We start from the raw sequence: 22,779 nt of genomic DNA, 5'->3' as shown, positions 1-22,779 counted from the left end.
CATAGGTAGCGAAATATGGAACAGGGGAAAATGAAGGTAAGTAAAAATACACTTAATCATCTTTTCCCTTCCCCCTTTTCTTTGTTTCTCTTTATCTCTCCTTTCCCCCCTCAGTGGCTCTCATGGGTATAATAACAAAGCCGTGCCAGCAGGCTTCTCTATTTCATTGTTCGTCATAATTCATCTTTTCAACCCCAACCCCCCCCCTTCATCATCAATAGCTAGGTGGCCTACCTAATACCCCTGCCAAAACCCGCCACATTCACATTCACATTCACATTCACATCCTCATCCGAACTCACGCTCGCCTCCCGATACGTCCCTGGAGCCCTGTACGGGTCCGGCTGGGGGTTGTAGACCCCCCCCATATACATCAGCGCTCCGTTCGCTGCGTGCTGGGCTGCCTCCGCATTCATCTGCGCTTCGTACTCGAGGCTTTGGTCCGTGGTTGTTGGGTCCGCGAAGGCGTGCGGGTACATTGTGGGGAGACGCAGTTCGCCCGGTTCCTGGGGGCGGAATATGGAGGGGACCGTGTTTATGTCTGCGGCTGCCGCCCCTGCTGCCGCTGCTGCTGCTCCTGCTGCTCCTACCCCTGGGTCCCCAGACGCGGCAGGGGCAATAGACCCCTCAGCCTCCGCCTGCCGTCTCTGCTGCTCATCCATCGCCGACTGGATCGTCGTCGACGGGATCCCGATGTTCAGCAGCTCGCCCAGCGCCCCGGATCGGTCCACCGTTTGGATGAAGGCGGAGCCTACGTCGGCGTTGTTGGCGTAACGTGAGAATCCTCCCGCGGCCGGGCGTCGTCCCTGCTGCCGCAGGTGTCCCTGCCGCCACCAGCTTTGCCGTGCCTGATGTTCCTGTGCCTGCCGCGTCGGCGCCGGTGGCTGCTGCGGCCGCGGTCGCTGCTGTTCCTGTGCTTGCGCCTGTGCATGTGCCTCCGGCCCTGCCAGCGTCGCCGCCGGCGCCTGACTCTCCGTCCGTATCGTCTGCGGATGCTGCACACCCGCCCTTTTATGACTTCGCAGTACGCGCGAGGACTGGGGCGTGTTGCGGGATACTCCTCCACCTCGCCCTCGCCCTCGCCCTCGCTCTCGCCCTCTACCCACCCCGCTTCCCATCCCGCTTCCCGATACTCCTTTCCCTCTCCCTAACCCCCTTTCCGATGGTGGTCCCGGGAGAGGCGTGCGCCGTTTCGGTTCTTGACGGATCGGGGGGGCGGCGCTTAGTTGGAAGTTGAAGCTCGACTCGCCGAAGACGATGCCGAACGGCGTGTTGGGAGGGGGAAGGGCTGGGTTCATTGGGTCCCCGATGTCTGGAGGATTCGATATATCCGCTGGGAGCGGTGGGGGCGGTGGGTTCGTTGGGTCAGTAGCAGTCTCTGGGACTTCCCAGTGGAAGATCCCGAGGCCGGTGGTGTCTTGGGGTGGTTGGTTGCCGAGGGCCCTCGAGTCTCGGACGACGGAGAGGATCCAGTCTACGTCCGCCTGTGGCACGAGGGCCGCGCTAGAGTCTACAAAATGCAGGTCTTTGTTCCGGAGGATCTCTTCGCATCTGTCGATGTAAGGGCGTATTCTGGAGTCGAGCCGGGCGTACTCTTTGTTGGCCAGGACGGCGAGCCTGTCGCAGCGATTCTTCCAGTACGACGACGGCACGCCGGAGAACCGCGCTTTCCAGCTGGGGTCCTCCGGGTTGAACGTTGGGTCCTCCCCCAGGGTGCCGAGCAATTCCGAGTAGCCCTGATAACAGGCGCGGAAGCGAGCACCCCACTCCGCCCACTTGTCTTGGGGTATGCCATACGAGGTTGAATGAGACATGTAATCGCCCAATCTCAGATAGTCACTGGCGACTTTGCGAAAATACCCCATGCGCAAGTATATGGCCCCCATGGGACCTTGATCAGCCTCGCCCATCCCCGTGTAGATTCGGGCCCGGGCATCGGGAACCATGCTGTAGAAATCGACGATCATGCGCTGCATCTGCGCGATATCCTGCAACATAAGCCTCCATACCGGCATCATGTCTCTCATGACGTGGCCCCCGTCCCGCCAAAACCCGTTCCACTCGTTGCCCGCGTGGCGGTACCACCCCTGGAAGTTTACCGTCTGAAACCTTGCGGTTCCCTGCGCGGCTCTTGCCTGTTGTCTCTGCACGTATTTGTTGTACTCGGCCACCTGTAGCTGATGGTTTCCCCACCTGACATGGCCGATGGCGGCACCCGCCGTGATGGTCTTGTTCAACTTTACCACGCTGGGCTCCAGTTGCGATATCAAGGGCTCTCTCCAGTTGCGAATCTCCCAGCTCCAACGGAAGAGGTACGAGTGGGGGATGGCTAGCTGGGCCAGCTTGCAGCGCAGATACTCGGAAAGTATGATGTGGCCATTGTCGTGGAGGACGTCGAGGGTGAATTTTACGTAGTTGTAGTCTCTATTGCCGACGATTTTCTTGATTTCGTCAAAGCTTATTTGCATCGGGTTCATGACCGTCTTGCGAAAGTTGTTGGCGTTCAGCTTGAGCGCCTCGTGTCCCATTACCAGAAACTCCGTTTGCCAGAATTTCTTGGTGAAGAACTTGGCTATCCAGTCGAGGGGGATCGGGGTGCAGTACCCCTCCAAGGGATACGGGGCGCCGCGGATAGGGGAGACGACGCGCTTGCCCTGGATGTTGGCTTGGAAAGGCCAGGGCGTGCCCACGAGTATCAGCGGATTGGCCATCAGCATCCGGCAGTTCTGCAGGTGGTTCTCGAGGCCCAGCAGGTTCAGCGGCACCGCCCCCCACATCGACATCTCGATGTCGAACCCCACCTCCGCGCATCCTCTAGTCTCCCAGTGCGGCTCGTTGGTTTCGTCTTGGTCCCATAAGTTTTTCGAGAAAGCCGAAAGGAGAGCCTGGGCGTCCGGGTGGAATTTCTCGCGGACATGTGTGACATCCGTGAGTACGCTTTGGGCGAAAACAACAGCGTGCTGGAGATCATGCAAGAGAAAGGCGTCTTTGTTAGTCTATTGTTCTTTGAGGGGGGGAGGGGTTCTTAAAAAAAAAAGGGGGGGGGGAGAAATAAAGAAACGAGAAAAAAAAGGGGGGATGACTTACAGCAAGTTCGTGTATCAAGGTCGAGGCAATCGAAAAGGAGCACGTCATCTTCTCGCTTGCGCTGAAATGGGGCGAGAGCAACGGCCAGATGATATCGCCGGCTATGACCATGGATATCTTCGTATCCGGGCCGTTGTCAAAGCATTGGGTGTTGCCATACGTCATATAATCCACCTCGTGCACCCCATCTACCGCATCAGCAGCGTCGCTTTCGCCTTGCAGAATCCAAGCACTTCCGATATCCAGTGTCAATTTCTCCAGCAGGACCTGCATCGTCTCGTGCACCCAATCGAATCCTAACGCTTCCAGCTGCCGTATTTCGGGATACGTCAGGGCCATGTCTATATGCTTCTGCAGGCGGTACGTCGGCATGCTCGGTCTGGTGTTGAGCTTCTTTCGAGCATCTAGCTCCCGTGGCAGCGGCTGTCGCGTTCTCATGTCCATGAGGCCAAGCAGAAGGGGAGGTTGGGTCCGTATTATTTTCGAGGCGAGCCGTAATGCGGGTTGCAGGGCTTCCCATAGAGTATCGTTGGTGCTCTGCAAAAATAGGGGGGGGGGGGCGAAAGTCAGTCACTTCTTCACTTGAATGGGGAAGGGGAAAGGAAAGGAGAAAAGAAATAAAACTCACAACATCCCACTCTTCCCTCTTGCCGTCGAGACTATACAAATAACGTGGGAAGAATTTCATCGCTCCTTTCCAAGAAGTGTTTTCCCATCTCGATCTTGCAAAGAGGCTGGGAAAGAGGTCAGTAAACATCCATCAAGTTAGCTAACTTCACTTTTCTTTTTTTCTTCTTTTTTTCTTCTTTTTTCTTTAGAAACGAAAACGAAAAAAGAAAGGAAAACTCACCCATGAATCTCCTCGTCCAAATCCCCAAACCCAATATCATTCGTCATGGTGAATATCCCCTCCGTCACCAGCTCGTCGCTCGTCAGGTCGTGGAAAATCAGGGACTGGTAGTCCTGGTCGGCCTGCGCGTTCCTAATGAAACTAGCGTGCGACGCCACGATGTTCTTGTCCTGGCCGTTGAGCAGCTCCACCAGCCGGTCGAGGCTCATCGGGGCCGGGCCGGGGCCCAGGTACCCCTGCAGCGTCTCCCGCAGCTGCGCGCCGGACAAGTACCCCTCCTGCGCTAGTAGGTTTTCTAATATCTGCACGTCGATGTAGTCCGCCGACGGCACCAGCGCGCCCGCCTGCCGTGCCGCCTCGCGCGTCTCCTCGATGGCGCGCGCTCTTTGCTCGGGCGTCAGGTTGTTGATCTGGTTCGCATAGTCAACAAAGGGGTCACGCGTATCAGAGAACGTAGGGCTGAGCCGGCTTCGGCCGCCCGTCTCGTCCGGGTGGATGCCGAACCTCTTGGCCCACTCCGTCGGGTTCCTCACCGCGTCCTCGGGGCGCAACGCCGGCCGCAATCTCGCGATCGGGTCGTGCGAGTTGATGTGCGTGCCCCCCTTCGAGTACGACACCGTGTACGCCGGGTCGTAGTTCGGGTGCGTCCACTCCGGCACGTACCACACGTGTTGCCACGACCCGCTCCCCGGCGGCGGCTGCACCGTTTTGCGCCTCCCGTCCCTCTCGCGGATGATGTGGCCCGGCAGGTTGTGCCCGTACTTCTCCTGGTTCTGCCACCGCCGCAGCGCCCCAGACGTGTTGATGTCCTCGAACCGCGTGCTCGCCGAGGCCAGCGCCCGGAACAGCGGCATCCAGTTGGTGCCGCTCGGGGCCGCGGGCCTCATCGCACGCAGCGCATCCCGCGCCCGCTTCTCCGCCGCCCCGACGGCTTCCTTCATGGTGTTCATGTGGCCAGGTACCGGAGCACTCATCTTCGCGTCACTTATCTTCGTCACTTTTGAAATTGTTATTAAATTTGTTATATGGTTTTGTGATCTATTTCGCAATGGTCATCTTTTTTTTAAGCTACACCACCAAAACACATATCATAACATCACGGCCTCCTCAATGTAATTGTAGACGCTTAAAAGGCCTTTGTCCCAAGTTATACTTGGCTATGGCCAATCACGAACAATGTTCTTGTTACCACAAAGAAGCTGATTGACAATGTTGTGTCCCAGATTTCGAGCAACAAGAACTACTTCTTATATCACACATGTCCAAATTTACACACAAAGCTTACCATCATAGCAACTAGGTGTACTCTACCTTTATATTATGACAACTTATACGAAATGTCTCTTGTAGCATATGATTGAACAAGTGAGAAAAAAAAAAAGGCAATAGTCTATTCGGTGACCTGCTGGGTCTATCTATGGTATCCTCATAGGTAGTCGACAATATGCCGAAAAGCAACCCCTGGGTCTCCAATCCAGAGAGTATCGTTCTTTTCCTAGTCTAATCGACCATGACGATGAAACATAGTGCTCGAGAAACTAAGAAATGATGCCTAACCATGCGACTCCCAACTTTTCTGTCCACACCAGACAAAAGGGAATAATTTGTTCGTTTTTCATGAATCCATATTGTTCATAACGGTAACCCATAGGCGAGTCGATCAGTCATCCTCGTCGGAGAAGACCTCCTCTCCACGCTTTCGGCGGGCCATACGTTCTACATTCATGTTAGTGGGTTGAACTCGATTTATTTCAATAGAGAAAAAAGGGGAAAAATAAAAAAACTTACCCTTCTTCTTCTTCCTGGCCTCAGAGCTCGTCAACTTAGCCTTCTTCTTCGTGGATACTATCTTATTGCCCATGGCGTCGAACTTCTCTTCCTCATCGTCACCATCACCCTTCAGTCTGGGGCCGGCACCTTGTCCTTGGACCCAGTTGTGGCCTGAAGGCGTCATCTTGCCATCCATGACAGCCCAAACTTCTTCCGTCAAATCCTTGGTGAACTCGGCACTGTGCGTGATGATGATGACACCACCCTCGAACTTCTTGAGAGCCTTGGACAAAGCTCCGAGAGAGTCACGATCGAGATAGTTGGTAGGCTCGTCCAAGACGATCAAGTGAGGTCGCTGCCACGAGCAAGCGGCAAGGACAACCTTGACACGCTGACCACCTGAGAGACCACGCATACGCGAATGGGAGACAAGTTCAGCATCAAGGCCAAAGTTGGCGCAGTGCACTTCGATCTCCTTTCGAACCAAAGGACGGAACTGACCAGAAGCAAGCGCTTCCCTCATATCAACCTCGGCAACCATCTTTTGATGCGATCCGAGAAGTTCGGTTCGTGGAAGCCAAGTGTTGTCAGCAGTCATCATGGGGACCCAGCGCTCGTTCTTCATGCCAATGTTCTCACCAAGTGCGTATGAGCACTCGTACTCGTAACTGTTCTTGAACTTTCTACGGCTGTGGATGCCAATGATTCGTCGTTGAGAACCTTCGACCTTGAAGATCTTGTCCATGGCCTTCTCATCATCCTCGGTGATGATTTTGTTGGCACGGTCCATCGTCTCACGATCCTCACCAGTCTGGAAACGCCATTGGATGTATTCGGAAGGCGTCTTGTCGAGATGGTTATCGATATGCGCGAAAGCATGTTGCTTGATGTAGGCGATACGAATGTTCTCGTGCTGGTAAATTTCACCACCAGTGGGGATGAGCTCACCAGTGAGCACGTTGATGAGAGTAGACTTGCCAGCACCGTTGGGACCGATGACGGCAATACGAGAACCAAGAGAGCACTGGAAGGAAATATCGGTGAGCTGAGGAGCTGGGGTTCCCTGGTATTGGAAGCTCATTCTGGTAGCACGCAGGATAGCCTTGGCCTTAGTCTTGACACCCTCAAGGAAACCGGGCTCCGGGAAGCTGAATTCCATCTCGGATTCTCCCAGTTCATAGTATGACTTGGCACTCGGGTTCTTGCGAACAAATTCCTTCAAGTTACCCTTGTACTTCTTGAGCTTAAATCGCTCGTAGTGAATAATGTACTGTGTGACGTTGTCGAGGAATCCACTGTCGTGAGAAACAATGATAGAAGTGCAAGGGGAGTTCATCAGATAGTCTTCGAGCCACTTGACGTTCTTCACGTCCAAATGATTGGTGGGCTCGTCAAGAAGCAAAATATCAGGGGCTTCAAAGACAGCACGGCACAAAGCCAGCTTCATCTTCCAACCACCAGATAGCGCAGTAATTTCACCCTTGGTCATGGCGGAATTGAATCCGAACTCTTCAAGACGCTTTTCGACATCAGCTTGCGAGGTAGTTACGCCAGCTTCAGCAAGCTTCTTCATTGTCCAGTCAATCGTTGTCATCTCCGTATCAGCAGAGTCGAGATCGTGCTCAACAAACACCGTCTTGACTTCGCTCTGTTTAGGGAAACCCTCGACTTGCTCGTTATTGATTGCTCGCATGAGGGTTGATTTACCGGATCCGTTGGGACCGCAAAGACCGTAGCGACGACCACGCTTCAGACGGAGATGGGTCTGGTTAAGTAGAATCTTGGCACCGTATGCAAGGGAGAATGTGCAGTTGCAAAGGTCTTCGCCATCGTCGTCTTCGGCCTCCTCTGCTGCTTCGTCTTCACTGCCAGAAGAAGCGCGCTTTCGCAGGGTCTCGACAACCTTCTCAGCGTCAACGTCACCAACGATGACAGTGACAAAGGGCTTAATAGCAATTGCCCATGTGGACGGTTCGGTCTCCTTCTCGTCAACGAGTTGGCCACCAATGGCAGCGATGTACTGCATAACTGGAGTGAGCTTTTCAGCGGTCTTGGCGTGCTTGCTGGGGATGGCAGCCGTCAAGTGGCTAAGAACGGTTGACATGTCACCATCGTGACGAGCCTCGGGGATCTTTCCATCTTTGACGTCACCCACGCGGACGAGGGTGTCGAGAGCCTGCTTGGTCTTCTCACGCGCTTCGGGATCGGCCAAGTTGTCGAAGTTCTTCTGGAGACCTGGCATCATCTTGGGCAAGAAAGGAGCGACGATGTTGGGGTCGTCGACGAGCTTGCACATGTTGTCGACAATGACGGCTGTCTTACGCTTGATGGCAGTGTCTCGCTCAGCAAGACCACGATCTAGCAGAGGAACCATCAAAGCAAGGGTAGGCTCCTGAACCTCGGTAACGAAGGTGGTGGCACCCAACAAGTGGACAGTCTCAGGAACATTCTCAGGCTTGGCAATACATTTGATGAGCTCGGGAATGAAACGCTCGATATCCCTGTTGACAATCAACTCGCAAAGCTTCTCCATGGTCTTGTAGGCACGCTCCTTGACTTCCTTCTTGGTATCCCACATAGACTCCGAGACAACAGGAATCAGCTCGGGGACACGGAAAGCCAACTGCGCAGGGGCAGTTCGGACAAGAATGTCGATACATTCGAGAGCGGTGATCTTCTCGGGCCATTTCTGGGCCGTCAATATGGAGTTGATGATGACGGGGAGGATAGCCTTGGCAGCATTGGGGTTGACGGCCTCAACGATGGCAGTGGAAGCCGCAATAGCAGCATTCTTTACACCAGTGATCTTGTCACCAATGGCGGCCAAGGTCAAAGGCAGTAAAAGGATGAAGTAGGGTTCGACATTGGGGGCGATCTCCGAATGTTGGGCAATGGCTTGAATAGCATTGGCCGCCTTTTCACGAGCATTCGCATCCTTCTTGTTGGTGATCTGTTTCTTCAGGGCCTCAACGGTTCTAAGTAATTGATTATATTAGTGAACATTCCATTTTTTTAAGATATTTAGGTGGATTTGGGCTGAATGATTGCTTCTGATTTTTGGTTGGATAAAGGCGGGATTTGGTGGCAATGAATATGAACCAATGAGAAAGTTCAAAATATTGATGTAATATACAGGGGCTTGGACTGGTGAATGTGATGGTGGTGGTGGCTTTTTGGGGGGGAAGGGGGGTAGGATTTCAAAGGCAAACGTTGGTAAAAGTGAATGGTGAAAAAACAAAATAGAGCCTCTCTTACCTGGTGGGGGCTTCCTGGTCCTCGATGCGACCGTTGATGAAAGATGCAAGGGAATGCGCAGCATCTTTCGAGGCTGCAGCATCCTTAGATAGGTTGAGCTTCTGCATCAGGTCATCTAAGACCTTGATGGATTGCGCATTCTCTTGAGCAGTCGACATGGTGATTGCTTTTATTTGTGGATTATTAAGTATTCGATGATCAAAGAATACTGAGTCGGTGGAGGGGTAATATTCCAACTCGTAAGTGTCGGATTATCTCGCCTATCCTTTTTTTCGGTCGCGAGAATCGGAATGGGTGAGAGTGGAGAGAAGTAGGAAGATGTCTAAAGACAAGTAAATCTAGTAGACCTTCTTTTATCGCCTAAAACCTGTGTAGACTTTTTGCTTCTGACAGGGCTGACAGAAGAGATCAGAAATCTACTCTATCGTGGCTCGCCTGTCTAGTAAAAACAAAGTCTAAGCCAGAAACTTTGGCAAAAACTAAATATCTCCTTCGGCGCAAGAGGAGAGAAAACTGAGCTGGAGAGTCTCAGATGATCACTCTTCAAGAAAAGAGAGGTTTTAAAAAAGGAAGGGAAAGGTGTAATGAAAAGAAGAAGTTGGAAAAGGAAGTAAGTTAAGTAGTGGGGAGGGTAGCCTGTCGAGATTTTATGTGTTGTCCTAACAGGAAAAAAAATTGTTCGCTTTCAAAAATTTTAAATTTTTTTCTTTTTCTTTTTTTCCCATTCTGCCCGCGAGGGGTAACACTGATTGGCGGGGGTACCGGATAAGATTTTCAGGTGCAATCGATTAGGGTGGGGCTGGTCACCAAAATATGGTTTAATCAATTTTCAAACGCCACTGCCTCAGTCTGCCTGGTCACTGTCTGGTCTTATCAGTAGCTCTATCGAACAATGGGAAGGTCATTTCTTCAATTTTTATTGGTAACTAGGCAACCCCGGGCAGCCCGGGGTCAGCATGATTCAGGGTTTATCTCTATCTCTTTTAAGAGCGTTAAGAGCGTACAGTAGACTAAGCCCTATCAGGCATTAAAGATACAGTACCAAGTAGTTAACTAACTAGAATTTGGATTAAAACGAGGGGCAAGAAAGCGGTGAAGAAGTATGAATGCTTTTCCCCACCAAATTCTGATACCCAAAGTTATACTTACATCAATGATACTGCATAGTACACAGTAGTGCTATACTTGATCAAACGGCGATTATGATCAATTGTCATCGATATTCATATATTTCACCCTCTCGATATGCCATACAAGCACCATAATCATCATGGCTGCAGACAGTTAAATAGGTAACTACATAGGTAACTACAGTTTCAACTACAAATGCTACCCCATCCCAACGATATCCTTCCACAGCCGTGTATGCATAAATCCCCCACGAAGATTCGTCTGAATCTAAGGGGGAAAAGAAGGGGGTTTTTATTTTTAGTTCCTGTACGTCCCCGAATTGGACGAAGATGTAACCTTGTATGCTGTTCAACACAGATGGATATGCATATGCAGTAAGTACTAGGCAACCCCTATCTATTGAAAGGGACTCCAAATAATATCGTACTCGGGTAGTCAGGGCTAGCACTGGGCATTTGCAAAAGCAGTTCCTAGAATCAATGTAGGTGCACACCTCAGAGTTCCCTTACGATCGTCTGGGGTTGAAATAGGCAGCGCTGAGGGACGGCAAAGGGAATATACACTGTTTGCGTCATCGATGTACACTCTCCTCAGATCATCGACACCGCCCACAGTAGCTATTCCTTCGATTAAGGGATTGATATGCTTACTCGGCATTTCCTAGGTCTAGAGTCCTTTTCTCTTGTACTTTTTCTTATTAAAAAATAATGATTATACCTAGGTAGACAAGAAACATCTATTATGCAGCCGCCGTCTCCTAGCAAGCCAGAAGCTTGACGGGTATCCAGAGGGGCAACGACTGAACAGGCCGAGTCTTCCGAATCGAATCGAAATGGAGTGCGTATAAGCTAACTGAAGCCCTAAGGCAACTTATGCCCCTTAAAAAAATCCATAATAACCCGACTAGCATTAAACGCCGCCAGATTCACCCCCTTATTATCGAGATTCTCCGCTTTGGACGGCCACACATGTCCGATGTCATCGCCATCGTACACCAGCGTGACCAATCCATTCTCTCCGCCATAGCTCATCGTGACTCCATTATCCGAATCCGCAATCGTGCTGTTCACCGGCGTCTCGCTCAGCCCGTCGCGCGCCGCCCACTGCTTCGCCCAGTTGCTGACGGCCGGTAGGCACGCGCCGGAGCGGAAGTCACCGAGGTACTTGATAGTCTTGTCGGCGCCGCCGTGGAACGCCTTGATCGGTATATCTTTCCGCCCGGGCTTGCAGGGCACCACGACGGTTTCTGGGTGGCAGTCCTCCTCCTTGTTGATCTCCTTGATGTAGTACGCGCCGGAGACGGGGGCGAAGGCCGCGATGCGGGTCGAGAGGCCGCTGTCGCAGGCGAGGCGCCCGACAAAGCCGCCACCCTGAGACTTGCCCGTGGCGTAGATGCGTTTGGGGTCGACGCAGAGATCGGTGGAGACGAGGTCGAGGACGTCGTGCGTGAAGCTGATGTCGTTGGACTCACTGCCTGGGGCGCCTTCCCATGTGGTGTGGGTCGGGTCGTCTGGGTCGTCCTGCAAAATTGTGAGTATTCCCCCTTATTTTTTTTTTTGGTTGCTCGTATCATAAATAGGTAGCGAAGAAAGAAAAAGAAAAAGAAACTTACCGCAGTCCCCTGCAAATACACCATAATATGATCCGTATTAAACAGCGGCGTCGTCAACTCATCCAACTCCATCTGCCTCTCCTTCGTCCCACCCGCGCCATGATAACTCAGGATCAGCGGCGTCGACTTCTTCGCATCGTAGCTCGCCGGCAGCCACACCCTATACTCGCGCCCTTCCGGGGTGGTGTAATCCTTAAACTCGCCAGCCTTCACGGACGGCGTCTGCCCGCACCCAGTGGTATCCCGGCACCGTCGATTCGGGCCTGTCGTTTGGCATCGCGCGAGGTTTGCTCCTGCGGTCACCGGCACCAGCGAGCTGGCGAAGGTGAGCGCGACGGAGAGGGAGGTGAGTGAGGGGCGAATCATGGTGGTGGAATGTTTGGTGACAAAGGCTTTTATTGGTCCAGGGAGTGAGACAGAAAGAAAGAAAGAAATGTAGACCAGAACAGATGCGCTGCAGATTATATATAAATATATATACACCCACACCGAGGCGCCTGCCTCCTAGGCACCTACTTCTCGTGGCGAAGCTAGCATGTCATCCACGCCCCCTCCCTCTTTCCTTTCCTACATTACCTACAACATGAATAATGGAGAGCGGCGTTGCTTGCTAAACCCCGGTTATAAATGTAAGCCAATTGCCCGGTACAGCGGCACGGTAATATGTAAGCAATAGTGGATGGTATCCCCAAAGAAAAACTAAGAACTAAGGGTTAGCAATTCTATTTTTGTACCTGGATTACGCTGATCGATACACAATCTGAACCTGTCAGCCCTGTTACTATTAGCCTATGATACATAACTAGGTTAGGTAGGTACCTACATACTGTACAAGTCTGTAAGATTCTCGTCACATTGGTCATAGGTAGTAACTACTGCTGTCTTATTACCCAATATTTAACAGGGACCGAATATCAGCCTTCCAGCTTTAGCAAGTAGAAGATGAACTGAATTGCCATCAATCACCCATGCTCGACAACGCCCTTCGCCAAACACCCCTTTCCAGGCTTTCTTTCCACCGCGCCCTGCATGTAGGAAACATTAAACAACAGTTCATAACTAACCAGATGTTCCTGAGAATCCCAAATATACATACATACACACATCAACCCCCTGCACGATCATCAGCAAAAAAAAAAAGTCAAGGCTTAGTTAAATCCAATCAAAAAGGGATTCATTCTTTTATTTTATTCGTTGCAACTAACTTTTAAACGCACCCATGGATGGATGGATGCCGCCATGCCCCGTCCACGCTAGTTAGCTCTTCTTCCTGCGAATTTCGCTCCTGGAGCTTACATATGTCGTTGCCGCCTAGCCTAGTTAGGTTTAGTTGCGTACCTAAATACCAATACCACGTACAGTACGTAGCATCGTGGATCGCATCGTACTCGACATACATAAGTCCCTAATTACTAGGTTAGGTATGTACTATTGGGATGGGATCCAGAATCCAGATAGAATAGGCCACACGCCTCCTTTTTAGCTTTCTAGCCTACGGCACCTCGCCTTGATCCTTTTCTTACTCTAGTTAACTAACTATATAGTATATCGTGGTGTTATGTCATATATATAGATTGTGTCTATCGGGTTGATTCTATTCATTCTTGAAGCATATTACAACGCCACCACTGTGAGACAAGAGGCAAGACAAAGAATCAACATTGTCATCATCATCGGAACCGGATATGGCAATAGTCACATATTTAAGAAGGCAACTTATTCTATAATGTCGTGGAAGGGAGAATGGCCCATGAAAAAGAAATTTAGCGATATACTCAAAGCGATCTTTCAACAATCCATATATATTCCATATACATTCCCGAAATACATCCAAATGTCATTATTGAATCACGAATACATCTATCTGTGCGTACAGTAAGACTCTCAAACTAATCAGAAGATCAGAAGAGTTCAACTAGTAGATAGAATAGGGTGGTTGGGTTTAATAAGTAGGTATATAGATATATACGCGTTCGGGATGAACCCAAAAATAAAGAAGAAAAATGGCAGGATATATATCTCCCAAGAGCCTCAACGCCAGACAAGCACGCTTCCCAACTGAACCAGTAGTCAAGCCAAACGCTCGCTCCGTTCCCCTCCACAAATGTAGTCATGCCGCATGACCTCATTTTGGTAAAGCCTCAGCCACCCTTCATTTACGCAAAGCAATCAATACATGTTTTTGATTCTGGTCGCGTTTGCTTCGTGCGGCATCCGCAGATTCATAGTCCCCAGCCTCACGATACCACTCTTCGAGCATCGTTAAAGCCTCGAAATAATTCTTTCCCGGAGGCCAAGCGCGTCCTTGAAGATCCACAGCTAGTTGCAGGTATTCCCTTGCTAGCTTGTGGTCGATGCTTATCGTGGCGTCATCCCCAGCAGATCGCACTTTACTATGCCGGGCTGTAGCGTATAGGCAGACATATTCCAAATAATCAGAGGGCTTGGGTGACGACCGGTTTTGTTCTAGAACTTTGAGCGCAACCTTGGATATCCTATCATCACGCCAGGAGGTTTGGTTACCAAAAATGAGAAGTAGGTCCGCTCGTAGACTCGAAGGGTCCTCGAACTCGTTTAAACTCGGTATCGTCACCGTTGGGATGGAATCGACTTCCCAGTGGTTCAAGCATAGGTAATAGCGGTGATATGATTCACCTACAGGAACGAGATCCCATGGTTTCAGCATGGTATAGTCAAATGGCTTCCCGTCGAAGGAACTGTTGAATCGGCCAGAGGCCCATCTCAAAGCCCAGTCCAAGATCTCTATATTGTACTCCAAGCTATGATGTTGTGAGAAGTTGGCGAAAGCGGTCAATACTCGGCACAATGGTTGATTTACTCCATCGATTGCCGCCGCGTACCGTGAGAGATAGCTCCAGAGTTCCTTGATGATTTCGGCTTTGGGGTATCGGCGAATCGTCATCATCATTTCGAAAAAGGAAAGGAAGGCCGATGTGTCGAGGATATGATGTAGGAGGGCAAAGGCTCCGCGGCAAAAGTCGCCGCCCTCCTGGTTATGGCCGGTGGAGAAAAGCCAGCATCCATGGGTTAGGAGCTGAACGGAATGAAGGGCTTTACTCGTATGGTGTGACTCGAGCCTCTTTAAGTAACCGGTCTCAATCGGCCGAGGCTTCACGAATTTTTGAGACGTCCACTGGAAGAACCTCTCTTTAAGACGGAGGTCATCAGGAGGATCTATGATTTTCGGAAGCGAGGGCGGCGTTCGGCATCTTACAGTCGGGGGCAAGTCACTGGAATCCGCCACCTCGACCAGGTCAAAAGCGCTAATTCCTCTTCTCCTCATGTACGCCTCTACATCGAGAGGCTTGCCATTTCGCCGGAAGGTACTCTCTTTTCCGATAGCGAGACGGTGGCGCTGCAAGTAGAGGAGGTTGGCTACGTCTGTTTGGCGATTGTTCTTGAAGAACTTCCACTGGGTGAGCTTCGTCTTGTACATCTTTTGTCTTTAAAAAAAGGTTGGCTTAGTCAACGGGCAATGGATAAATAACACTAGGTAGGTAGGAAAACTACTAAGCTTACGAGGCGCGAAAGCCCCATTGGCTTTCCATGATTTCCATTACATCCTTGAGACGTTTATTCTCCTCTAGATAGAGCCGGGCAATCTCGGCCTTGTGAGCTTCCCAGACATCTGGGCTATGAGTTCTCTTACGATGAGTGCGCTTAGATGCATTGGATGCATTAGATCCAGTCGGGGTCTGTACTGAGCCATTGGGCGATTCGATTTCTTCGGCGAAGTCGGGTGTTTGCACGAGCTGTTCGCTGCACCACGGGGCAGGATGTAAGCAAGATTCCTGAGTGAGGCCATAGGGTATTAAGTCATGAGTATATTCGGTGGGACTCAAGGCTGAATCCACAGATTCGGGCGACAGCTGCGGTTTCCGAATCAAATGGACGAGATCTTGGCTCATCGCGTCCGAGTTCCTTAGTTGCGCCTCGTGCAGGCCCATATGTTTCCGGTCGGTGTCCCAACCTTCACCGTATGCCGATATAGACGCGGTCGGAAAGCAAGGAGCCCATGATCCCGAGTCGGGGGAGCTGGGCTCAGTGATGTTGTGTGCTTAGGCCGAGAGTCGCACGACAGTGGGAAGGGGGAAGGGGGAAGGGTGTATACCTATGTATATAGTAGCGAGGTAATACAGGGAAGGTAGCGAAAGAGGTAAGACAAGAAAAAAAAGAGGGATTCAGTCTAATACCAATGAGTATATACGGTACGTGTGAGGAAAAGAGGAGTGGAGTGTGGTTTGATTAATTGATTAATAAAAAAATAACCCGCGTAGGGGTGGGGATGGAGGGGGAGAGGGATACTACTATGTAGAAGAGATAAAGAGAAAGTGGGAGAAAGTAAAAGGAATGAGAGATGGAAGAAGAGGCAGAGAGGGCTTTTACAGTTGGGTTGGCGCGCTTAATTTGCTCTTTCCTCTTTTCTCTTTCCTTTTTTTCTTCTTCTCTTTTTTTCTTGGTAAGCCCCAGACTGTCTGGGCCAGACAGGCAGGGACGTCTTGTCTGTCAAGTCCAGGCGGGGGGCTGCCTGTAATATGTATGCATAAAACAGTTACATATATCATGGATGTAGTTATACATTATTATGATGTTACATTGTGTAGTACAACATGTACATGTAGTGTCATGTACTTTACATATTAGTATGATATTACATTAATCTCTACCAACTAGGTATCTATTCAAGTAATTCCATGTTATTCCATGTTCATACTTATCACAGTCAACATAGTCAACATAGTCAACATAGTCAACATAGTCAAGAAACACCATATAATATCATCCGTCGTCCAAACTATATATAACTGTGGCCTACTACTTACTACCTACACAGTTCAGCTCAATTTTAGTTTCCTCGCGCCTTAGCTATCGCGTTCTTCGTGAATGCCACCACCCTATCCTCTGGGAATATTCCGCTCACGCTGGGGTGATTCGCCACCGCCTGGCCCCATTTGTAGAAGTTGGGCGCCTTGGTCGATAGATCATTGGCGACGCTTTCGGGAAGAACGCCGTGCTTCAAGAGCGCGAAGAGGCGGATGATGAAGGAACCTGTCAGAACCTATATCAGGGGTTAGCCTATGGGTTATCATGTTGCCAATTACACGGCGTGGAGTAGAGTAGCGGCTATAAATAAGACGGGTTATATAGTACTTCAGCTTGTGTGAGCTTGCTGCTGCCGTTGAAGAACGGGGCCGCGTTGGCTAGTTGCGGCTCGATCTCCTTGACGATCCCGTCGACATATTTTGCAATCCATTCGTCTGCCTCGGCATCTGTCGGGGCACTCTGTGCCTTGTACAGGTTACCGTTGATTTTGGAGATGAAAGTGTCGACAAAGAAAGCCGTTCTAGCCCGGAGCAAGGCGGCTTCCGGGCTGCCCGCGGCTGGGAGCAAATGAGAAGGGAACGCGTCGGCCAGGAAATTTGCGATTATCGCTGACTCGGCGAGGATCTCGCCGTTGAAGTTGATTGACGGAACTTGACCCCTCGGGTTGATCTTTAGGTATTCCGCAGTACGGGGAACCGACAAGTCAATGATCTCCTCCTCGAAGGGTACCTGAAGCTCCGCTAGCGCAATGTGTGCTCGGTGGGCCCCTTTTTTTATTCAGGTCAGCTACTATTTATATCGTATTTCCAAGTCTTGGGAGCTCAGCTGGGACTTGCATACAAGGACACGCATGGTTAGTGTATAGCTTGATCTTGGGAGTAGCTACGGCCATTATGAAGAAATTGCTGGTTCTGATTCTGATCTAGGTGTATAGAGAGATGAAGTTCAAAACAGTATTACTGTTAGGTACGTCGGTAGCTATTGTCCTCTTGCACAACAGGTCTTATATAACTGCGTATAATCCTCCAACTACGGATGCTGATTACAAAGACCTGATTACCAATACGCGGGGTCTAAAGCACGCAACGGATGGCGCAATGCACCATAGCGTAGCATCGGATATGTTAAACTTTCCGGAATCATTACTCGCCTACCTAGGCAGGGAGGTAGCTATGAAGTGTAAGCTGACTGCATCGTCAATAACTGCATACAAACGAGAGACCGACGAACAGTCACCTCAATACTTCACCTACTCCAAGGAAATCGTCATGCCGCCGTCTGCATCGCGGGGAGTATCTCCAAGGCCGTACCTCGTAGTAACAAGGCTGTGACGGTGTATGTTAGAACAGATCACAGTAATAGATACCTGGGTACCTAGGCAAGATGTTTTATCAACGAACCTCCATAGTAGATTAGCAGTCTGGTTGTGTCTACACCCGACGATATAGTAGTCCACGTCATCCACAAGCTCTGGCTGTTTCTCCCTGACGATCTTCAAGAGGTCTTCGGCCGTGGCATCGAAGCGATCGATATTCTGCCTGAGCACCTCGCAGGTATCCTGTACTAATGTTAGCGACCTCCTTATTTACCTTTATACCCGAAAATAGAGAGGATGGTGTTGCCGAGACAAAGAAAAGGGGTAGGGGAACACGCACATCAATAGCTTCCTGGATAGTGAATCCACGATTATGCACGAGGACCGGGATCATGCTATCGATATCGCCGTGCTTGATCTCTTTTTTCAGCGAGAGCATGTCATTCGACAGGGACATGTTCAAGTTGACTTCTTGCCAGATATCGATCATCTTGTCGTGAGTCATAATCCACCGAGGAAGGTTCTGGCTGTCGGCGTACCTGGTGGTGTCGAATTACTCTAAGTTAGCTACTAGTACAAATAAATACCAACTTACGTGAGGGGGCAACAAATTTTCAGAAACGGCGAGTGAGGCTGGGGGCATACTCGTTAAGTGCCAGCATGGAAGTGACTGCACTTGTCCCAAGCCTGGTCTCGATGTACTGCTCTGGGGTTGGAATAACACCATTGAGCTTCCGGCCCTGCTCGCGCTGCTGACAGTCCATGTAATAGTCTATCTCATCGACGAATACCATGATCTGGTCTACCAATTACACGTTAGTCTGTACCTCTATAAAGCCACTAACTTGCCTTCACTGGCATATATAGGTACCTACCCTTACTATACACCTCTTTCAAACTCGCCCCAATAACATCCAAACTACGTATAAGCGGCCTATTGGGAGCATTCTTCTCAAACTGCCACTTATGTGTCTCTTCATCAGGCACACCAAGCGCAAACCGAACGTAATGATACGACTCGGCGCGGAACTGGTTGGCGTGGGAGATATTGATGAAGAGCTCTGACGTCGACTGGTCGATCTCGTCGTCCCACGTGAAGAGCCAGAGGAACCAGAATGTGCAGGTCTCGAGTCGGTGGGCGTCGGCGCGGGGCCACCACATGGAGGACAGGAGGCCGTAGTCCCCCTTGATCAGGGCCGCGGCTCTTTCTGGGGGATAAAGACTTTGTGCATGTCAGTTCTCTTTTAAGAGTGATACTCCATGGTTCTAGGCTAAACGCACGACTTGATTCGTGCATCAAGCACAACTTTCAACCGAGGATAGTTTGGATTCACGGCGTCCGGCCAACCTCTGTAGGAGAGCCTAAGATCGGGCAGATAGTACCGGTTGGCTTGTAGCTTCTGGGATAAGTTGATCCGGGGATCATCCATAGGCCTTGGGTCGTTAGAAGCACGTTGAACTTGGGTTGCCATGGTGAATAAGATTATGAGTGAGGTATAAGCAGCAAGTTTCAGTGACAGTCGATGATAAGTGTTAAATTAGGAGTTTGTTTTTCCTCTCATCTATTTTCGATAATTACAGTAGCGGCGTGCAAAGCATTTTAATACCAGCTTGATGTGGTAGACAGAGTATAGTGAGATAATAGTTCGCAGTTATCCCCTTCTCGATTTCCGGACTTGTTCAAGAGATCAGATCCCGAGGTGGGATATATCATAGACTCAAGGGCCGCAATGTATATTCCCGCCAATCTCCTCTGCGTGGTGGCGTTCACTATGCATCGTATCTTCTGGTGTCTTGACTGCTTCATGCAGTTTCATCAAGACATTCGTCTAGCTCGCAAGACGATATCCTAGTTAACTGCGACCACACCAAATGGTTGCCAATAAGAGCAAAAACTCCGAACGTCCAAATCAATTCGAAGCTTATAAAGGTTGTAGATGCCTATCTATCCACTAGGTATGCGTCCGGAAACTTCGTTCAAAATTAAATCCGGCGTGGGATACGTAGTATCGTTAAATCTGATCAACACCTACCTGATAGCCAGGCACTTAAGAGGGCATTGATAGTAGATATCTGATCTAGTCAGGTCTATATCCGAACTTGAAAACTCCACGGCTATAACCAGACGTATTTACTACCTAATACCTAGCCACAAGCCGTTGCATCAGAGATGCCATTGGATTTACTACGCAAAGTGTTGCTGCTCCTATTTTGGCAGTTTCAACTTTACAAACCTTTTAAGGCATCCTCTAACGTGTTTCCTGTTAGCCGCTCGAACAGTTCTAGATATCGTCCCTTTATCTTCTCTACAACTTCGGGGGGCATCTGCACATCCGGCTTTCCTTTCTACATTTATTGTTAGCCTAGTTCCAAACATATTCCCTGGGTGCGGGGTAGGAATGGCATCCTCAATAACTTAGGCAAGGGAGCCAGTGATTTACGTACCAAACCGTTTGATGTCAACCAATTTCTGAGAACTTGCTTGTCAACTACTCCACGTTAGTAGTCTGTCTTGAGCCTTGGCCCTATGAACAGAGGGGTTGAAAGGTATCACACGCTGTTGTATGAAAAAGTGCCGATTCGAGTGAATAAGGAAGGATAGATACGTACATGAATCCTGTTCCCGTCCAACTATGATTTATGTTAGCTTTCTGAGAAGTGAGCGTCAAGATGTACGCAGGTTACATACCTTCATAGTCGGCTTTGCTCCAGAAGCGTGATGAGTCGGGCCTAGTGGGCCACATATTAATACCAAGCAAGAAAATACGTTCTTAGGCAGAGTACTTACGTGAGAACTTCGTCTACAAGGTATATCTCGTCAGTTTCCTCGTCCAATCCGAACTCAAACTTAGTATCCGCCTAGGGAGTATCAGTTAGCAAGGGATGTCGTTCTAATGTCCGGGGTCAAGCCTCTTTCACCCGAATTCGGGCCAGGGCTTACTATGATGATGCCGCGTTCTTCTGCATATGCGGCCCCCGCTTTGTAGCATGCGATTGCCAAGTCCTCGATGCGCGAAGCATATTTATCGCCCACAATTTTTCTCGCCTCGGCTGGGGAGATGTTGATATCTTTCTCCCCTAGCTCTGCTTTAGTAGATGGTGTATATATGGGCTGAGGGAGTTGTTGACATTGTGAAAGACCAGGAACTTGTTCAATGCCGTGGATCGTTTGACTCTTCTGGTACCTTTATCGAGGGTAAGTAAAACAGTGACAAGATATATAACGGATGGGGCGAGACTGACTCTAACCACGCGCTTCCAGTGACATATCCACGTACTAACCGCCGAACATATTAGAGCACCATCTCAGAGGATATGTTGGTTTGGTTGACCACTTCAAATAGATGTACTTGCCTATTGCTTCGATGGGAAATATTTTGAGACGGCTGCCAGGTTCGGTGGTTAACAAACGCCACAGTGGGAGGGAATATTTTCCTAAGAAACTCCGAAAACGCATACCGGACAGTCATTGAGCGGCCGCGGAGCATCTGTTGCTCTTCAGCAGTGACGATGTTAGATGCCGACAACGGACCAAGGCCAATAAAGTGATGCTTCAAGCCCGGAATACGAGATGAAAGCACTTTGAAGAATTCGGCAGATAGGAGGGTCAAGATGACCCCCTTGGATGAAACACCGTTCTGTCATAATTCCGTGTTAGCATCAACATAGAGCCTATTTCATCTCAATACCAGTGACACGTTTCGGCTTCAGCCCTTGAATAAATGAGGCGTGCTTTATACAAGTCTAATAGAACCACGCCGGGACAACTAAAAATAGCTGACCTTGAGAATTACATCATAGGCACTTATGCGATCTAGGAATAGTGAGTACAAATGAGTACAAAATAAGACGTCTGATAAATGATACCTGATGTAACAAAGAGAAGCGTGTGGTTGTCTGGAAGAGAGAAAAGGTCCCTATTATACAAGAATATCAGAATATGTGACTCATTACTGTGCAGAAGCGGCTCGGATGTTGTCTGTTGCCAATGTCGCGTGATGAACAGAGGACATGTCCTTCATGTGAAATTTTGCAAAATCCTTACCTGACTTTTCCCTGAGACAGACGGGGAAGAGAAGTGAGAGGGATGGATGTGAGGGCTTCAGACGACATGATTCTTATTTCTATTCTTTTTTTTTTTCGTTCTGGTCCAAGTCGATGCCGAATTTAATAGCGATAAAAAAAAAGGACAATGAGTAATAATTTGATTTTGAACTTTGAAATACCTCAGAGCTTTCTATTACAGTGCTCTTGCCATTGGAGGGGTGGAGGGGTAGTGGGGTTCATGAAGTACCTGCCACTACCTGATCTGAGCTGGTGATACCTTGTAGCACTAGAATGTACCTGGGTTAGAGTCTTCAAGGTCAAGTTCTAATTTTTCTTTCTGACTTTCACGTGATTCCGTTGTTACCCTACCCACTAAATCTCATGTTCAGATGTTCTGTGCTCTTCATGACAGTGAAGTAAAAGACTCAATGACTCAATGCCGGGTAAAGGGGTGATGGTCACCTTTAGCTACATATTCATGGTATATGACATGTTCGAAATGGCTTTCATGTCTTACCCAGTGTGAGGTTTTATATGCATTTAGGCCAAAGGCGTATTACATAAGAGATAAATAAAAAAAGAAACCGTTGGGGGATATCACGTGATTACTCAGACCACTAATAAGTTCCCATGCTTTTTGTTCTGTAGGGCTGGAAGAGACAACTATGTGTTAAGGTATGAAATGCATGAAATCCGGGATGATGTTGAGATGCAAGTACATGTATATATGTAAATCGGCACAAGATCGATTCAATTGTGATCAGTTGTTAGTTACAGACTTACAGTGTAGTTACTTATCAATTGCTATCAATCGATAATTAATGTATGATTTATGCAGTCGTAAGGTGGTTCCTACATATGTAGTAA

The 22,779-nt window shown here is 49.5% G+C and overlaps 7 protein-coding genes across 7 annotated transcripts; all 7 read right to left on the bottom strand.

Moving 5' to 3' along the window:
• Positions 1 to 148: 148 nt before the first annotated feature.
• GGS25DRAFT_527841 (uncharacterized protein) lies at positions 149 to 4,911 on the bottom strand (the record flags this gene model as incomplete). The annotated part of the gene is made up of 4 exons (XM_049265123.1): positions 149 to 2,960; positions 3,088 to 3,624; positions 3,716 to 3,821; positions 3,938 to 4,911. 4 exons carry the CDS (start codon positions 4,909 to 4,911, stop codon positions 231 to 233), a joined length of 4,347 nt encoding a protein of 1,448 aa, XP_049122094.1. The 3' UTR covers positions 149 to 230.
• Positions 4,912 to 5,307: 396 nt separating this feature from the next.
• On the bottom strand, positions 5,308 to 9,659 carry GGS25DRAFT_473011 (armadillo-type protein). The gene is made up of 3 exons (XM_049259504.1): positions 8,963 to 9,659; positions 5,726 to 8,682; positions 5,308 to 5,653 (listed from the first exon to the last, which is right to left on the bottom strand). The coding sequence occupies exons 1-3, from the start codon at positions 9,118 to 9,120 to the stop codon at positions 5,598 to 5,600; spliced, it is 3,171 nt and encodes a 1,056-aa protein (XP_049122093.1). The 5' UTR covers positions 9,121 to 9,659; the 3' UTR covers positions 5,308 to 5,597.
• A 1,192-nt stretch (positions 9,660 to 10,851) lies between these two features.
• GGS25DRAFT_64829 (carbohydrate esterase family 1 protein) lies at positions 10,852 to 12,346 on the bottom strand. The gene is made up of 2 exons (XM_049265930.1): positions 11,706 to 12,346; positions 10,852 to 11,613 (listed from the first exon to the last, which is right to left on the bottom strand). Exons 1-2 carry the CDS (start codon positions 12,069 to 12,071, stop codon positions 10,954 to 10,956), a joined length of 1,026 nt encoding a protein of 341 aa, XP_049122092.1. The 5' UTR covers positions 12,072 to 12,346; the 3' UTR covers positions 10,852 to 10,953.
• Positions 12,347 to 13,129: 783 nt separating this feature from the next.
• On the bottom strand, positions 13,130 to 16,255 carry GGS25DRAFT_473004 (uncharacterized protein). The gene is made up of 2 exons (XM_049259503.1): positions 15,246 to 16,255; positions 13,130 to 15,169 (listed from the first exon to the last, which is right to left on the bottom strand). The coding sequence occupies exons 1-2, from the start codon at positions 15,671 to 15,673 to the stop codon at positions 13,858 to 13,860; spliced, it is 1,740 nt and encodes a 579-aa protein (XP_049122091.1). The 5' UTR covers positions 15,674 to 16,255; the 3' UTR covers positions 13,130 to 13,857.
• A 97-nt stretch (positions 16,256 to 16,352) lies between these two features.
• Positions 16,353 to 17,620, bottom strand: GGS25DRAFT_64758 (glutathione S-transferase domain-containing protein). Its single transcript, XM_049265929.1, has 3 exons — positions 17,391 to 17,620; positions 16,878 to 17,317; positions 16,353 to 16,785 (listed from the first exon to the last, which is right to left on the bottom strand). Exons 1-3 carry the CDS (start codon positions 17,440 to 17,442, stop codon positions 16,573 to 16,575), a joined length of 705 nt encoding a protein of 234 aa, XP_049122090.1. The 5' UTR covers positions 17,443 to 17,620; the 3' UTR covers positions 16,353 to 16,572.
• A 179-nt stretch (positions 17,621 to 17,799) lies between these two features.
• On the bottom strand, positions 17,800 to 19,961 carry GGS25DRAFT_527839 (terpenoid synthase; the record flags this gene model as incomplete). The annotated part of the gene is made up of 6 exons (XM_049265122.1): positions 19,147 to 19,961; positions 18,747 to 19,087; positions 18,511 to 18,667; positions 18,206 to 18,404; positions 17,951 to 18,108; positions 17,800 to 17,875 (listed from the first exon to the last, which is right to left on the bottom strand). The coding sequence occupies exons 1-6, from the start codon at positions 19,335 to 19,337 to the stop codon at positions 17,800 to 17,802; spliced, it is 1,122 nt and encodes a 373-aa protein (XP_049122089.1). The 5' UTR covers positions 19,338 to 19,961.
• GGS25DRAFT_472990 (SAICAR synthetase) lies at positions 19,406 to 22,600 on the bottom strand. The gene is made up of 12 exons (XM_049259502.1): positions 21,911 to 22,600; positions 21,733 to 21,782; positions 21,648 to 21,679; positions 21,325 to 21,503; positions 21,220 to 21,251; positions 21,109 to 21,142; positions 20,807 to 21,050; positions 20,654 to 20,724; positions 20,555 to 20,595; positions 20,476 to 20,496; positions 20,311 to 20,354; positions 19,406 to 20,211 (listed from the first exon to the last, which is right to left on the bottom strand). The coding sequence occupies exons 1-12, from the start codon at positions 21,976 to 21,978 to the stop codon at positions 20,092 to 20,094; spliced, it is 936 nt and encodes a 311-aa protein (XP_049122088.1). The 5' UTR covers positions 21,979 to 22,600; the 3' UTR covers positions 19,406 to 20,091.
• Positions 22,601 to 22,779: the final 179 nt, after the last annotated feature.

The sequence above is a fragment of the Hypoxylon fragiforme genome (genome assembly GCF_022984875.1).
Source record: "Hypoxylon fragiforme strain CBS 206.31 chromosome Unknown GGS25scaffold_1, whole genome shotgun sequence".
NCBI classification, from domain to species: Eukaryota; Fungi; Ascomycota; class Sordariomycetes; order Xylariales; family Hypoxylaceae; genus Hypoxylon; species Hypoxylon fragiforme.
This window is presented reverse-complemented; position numbering and strand designations above follow the sequence as displayed.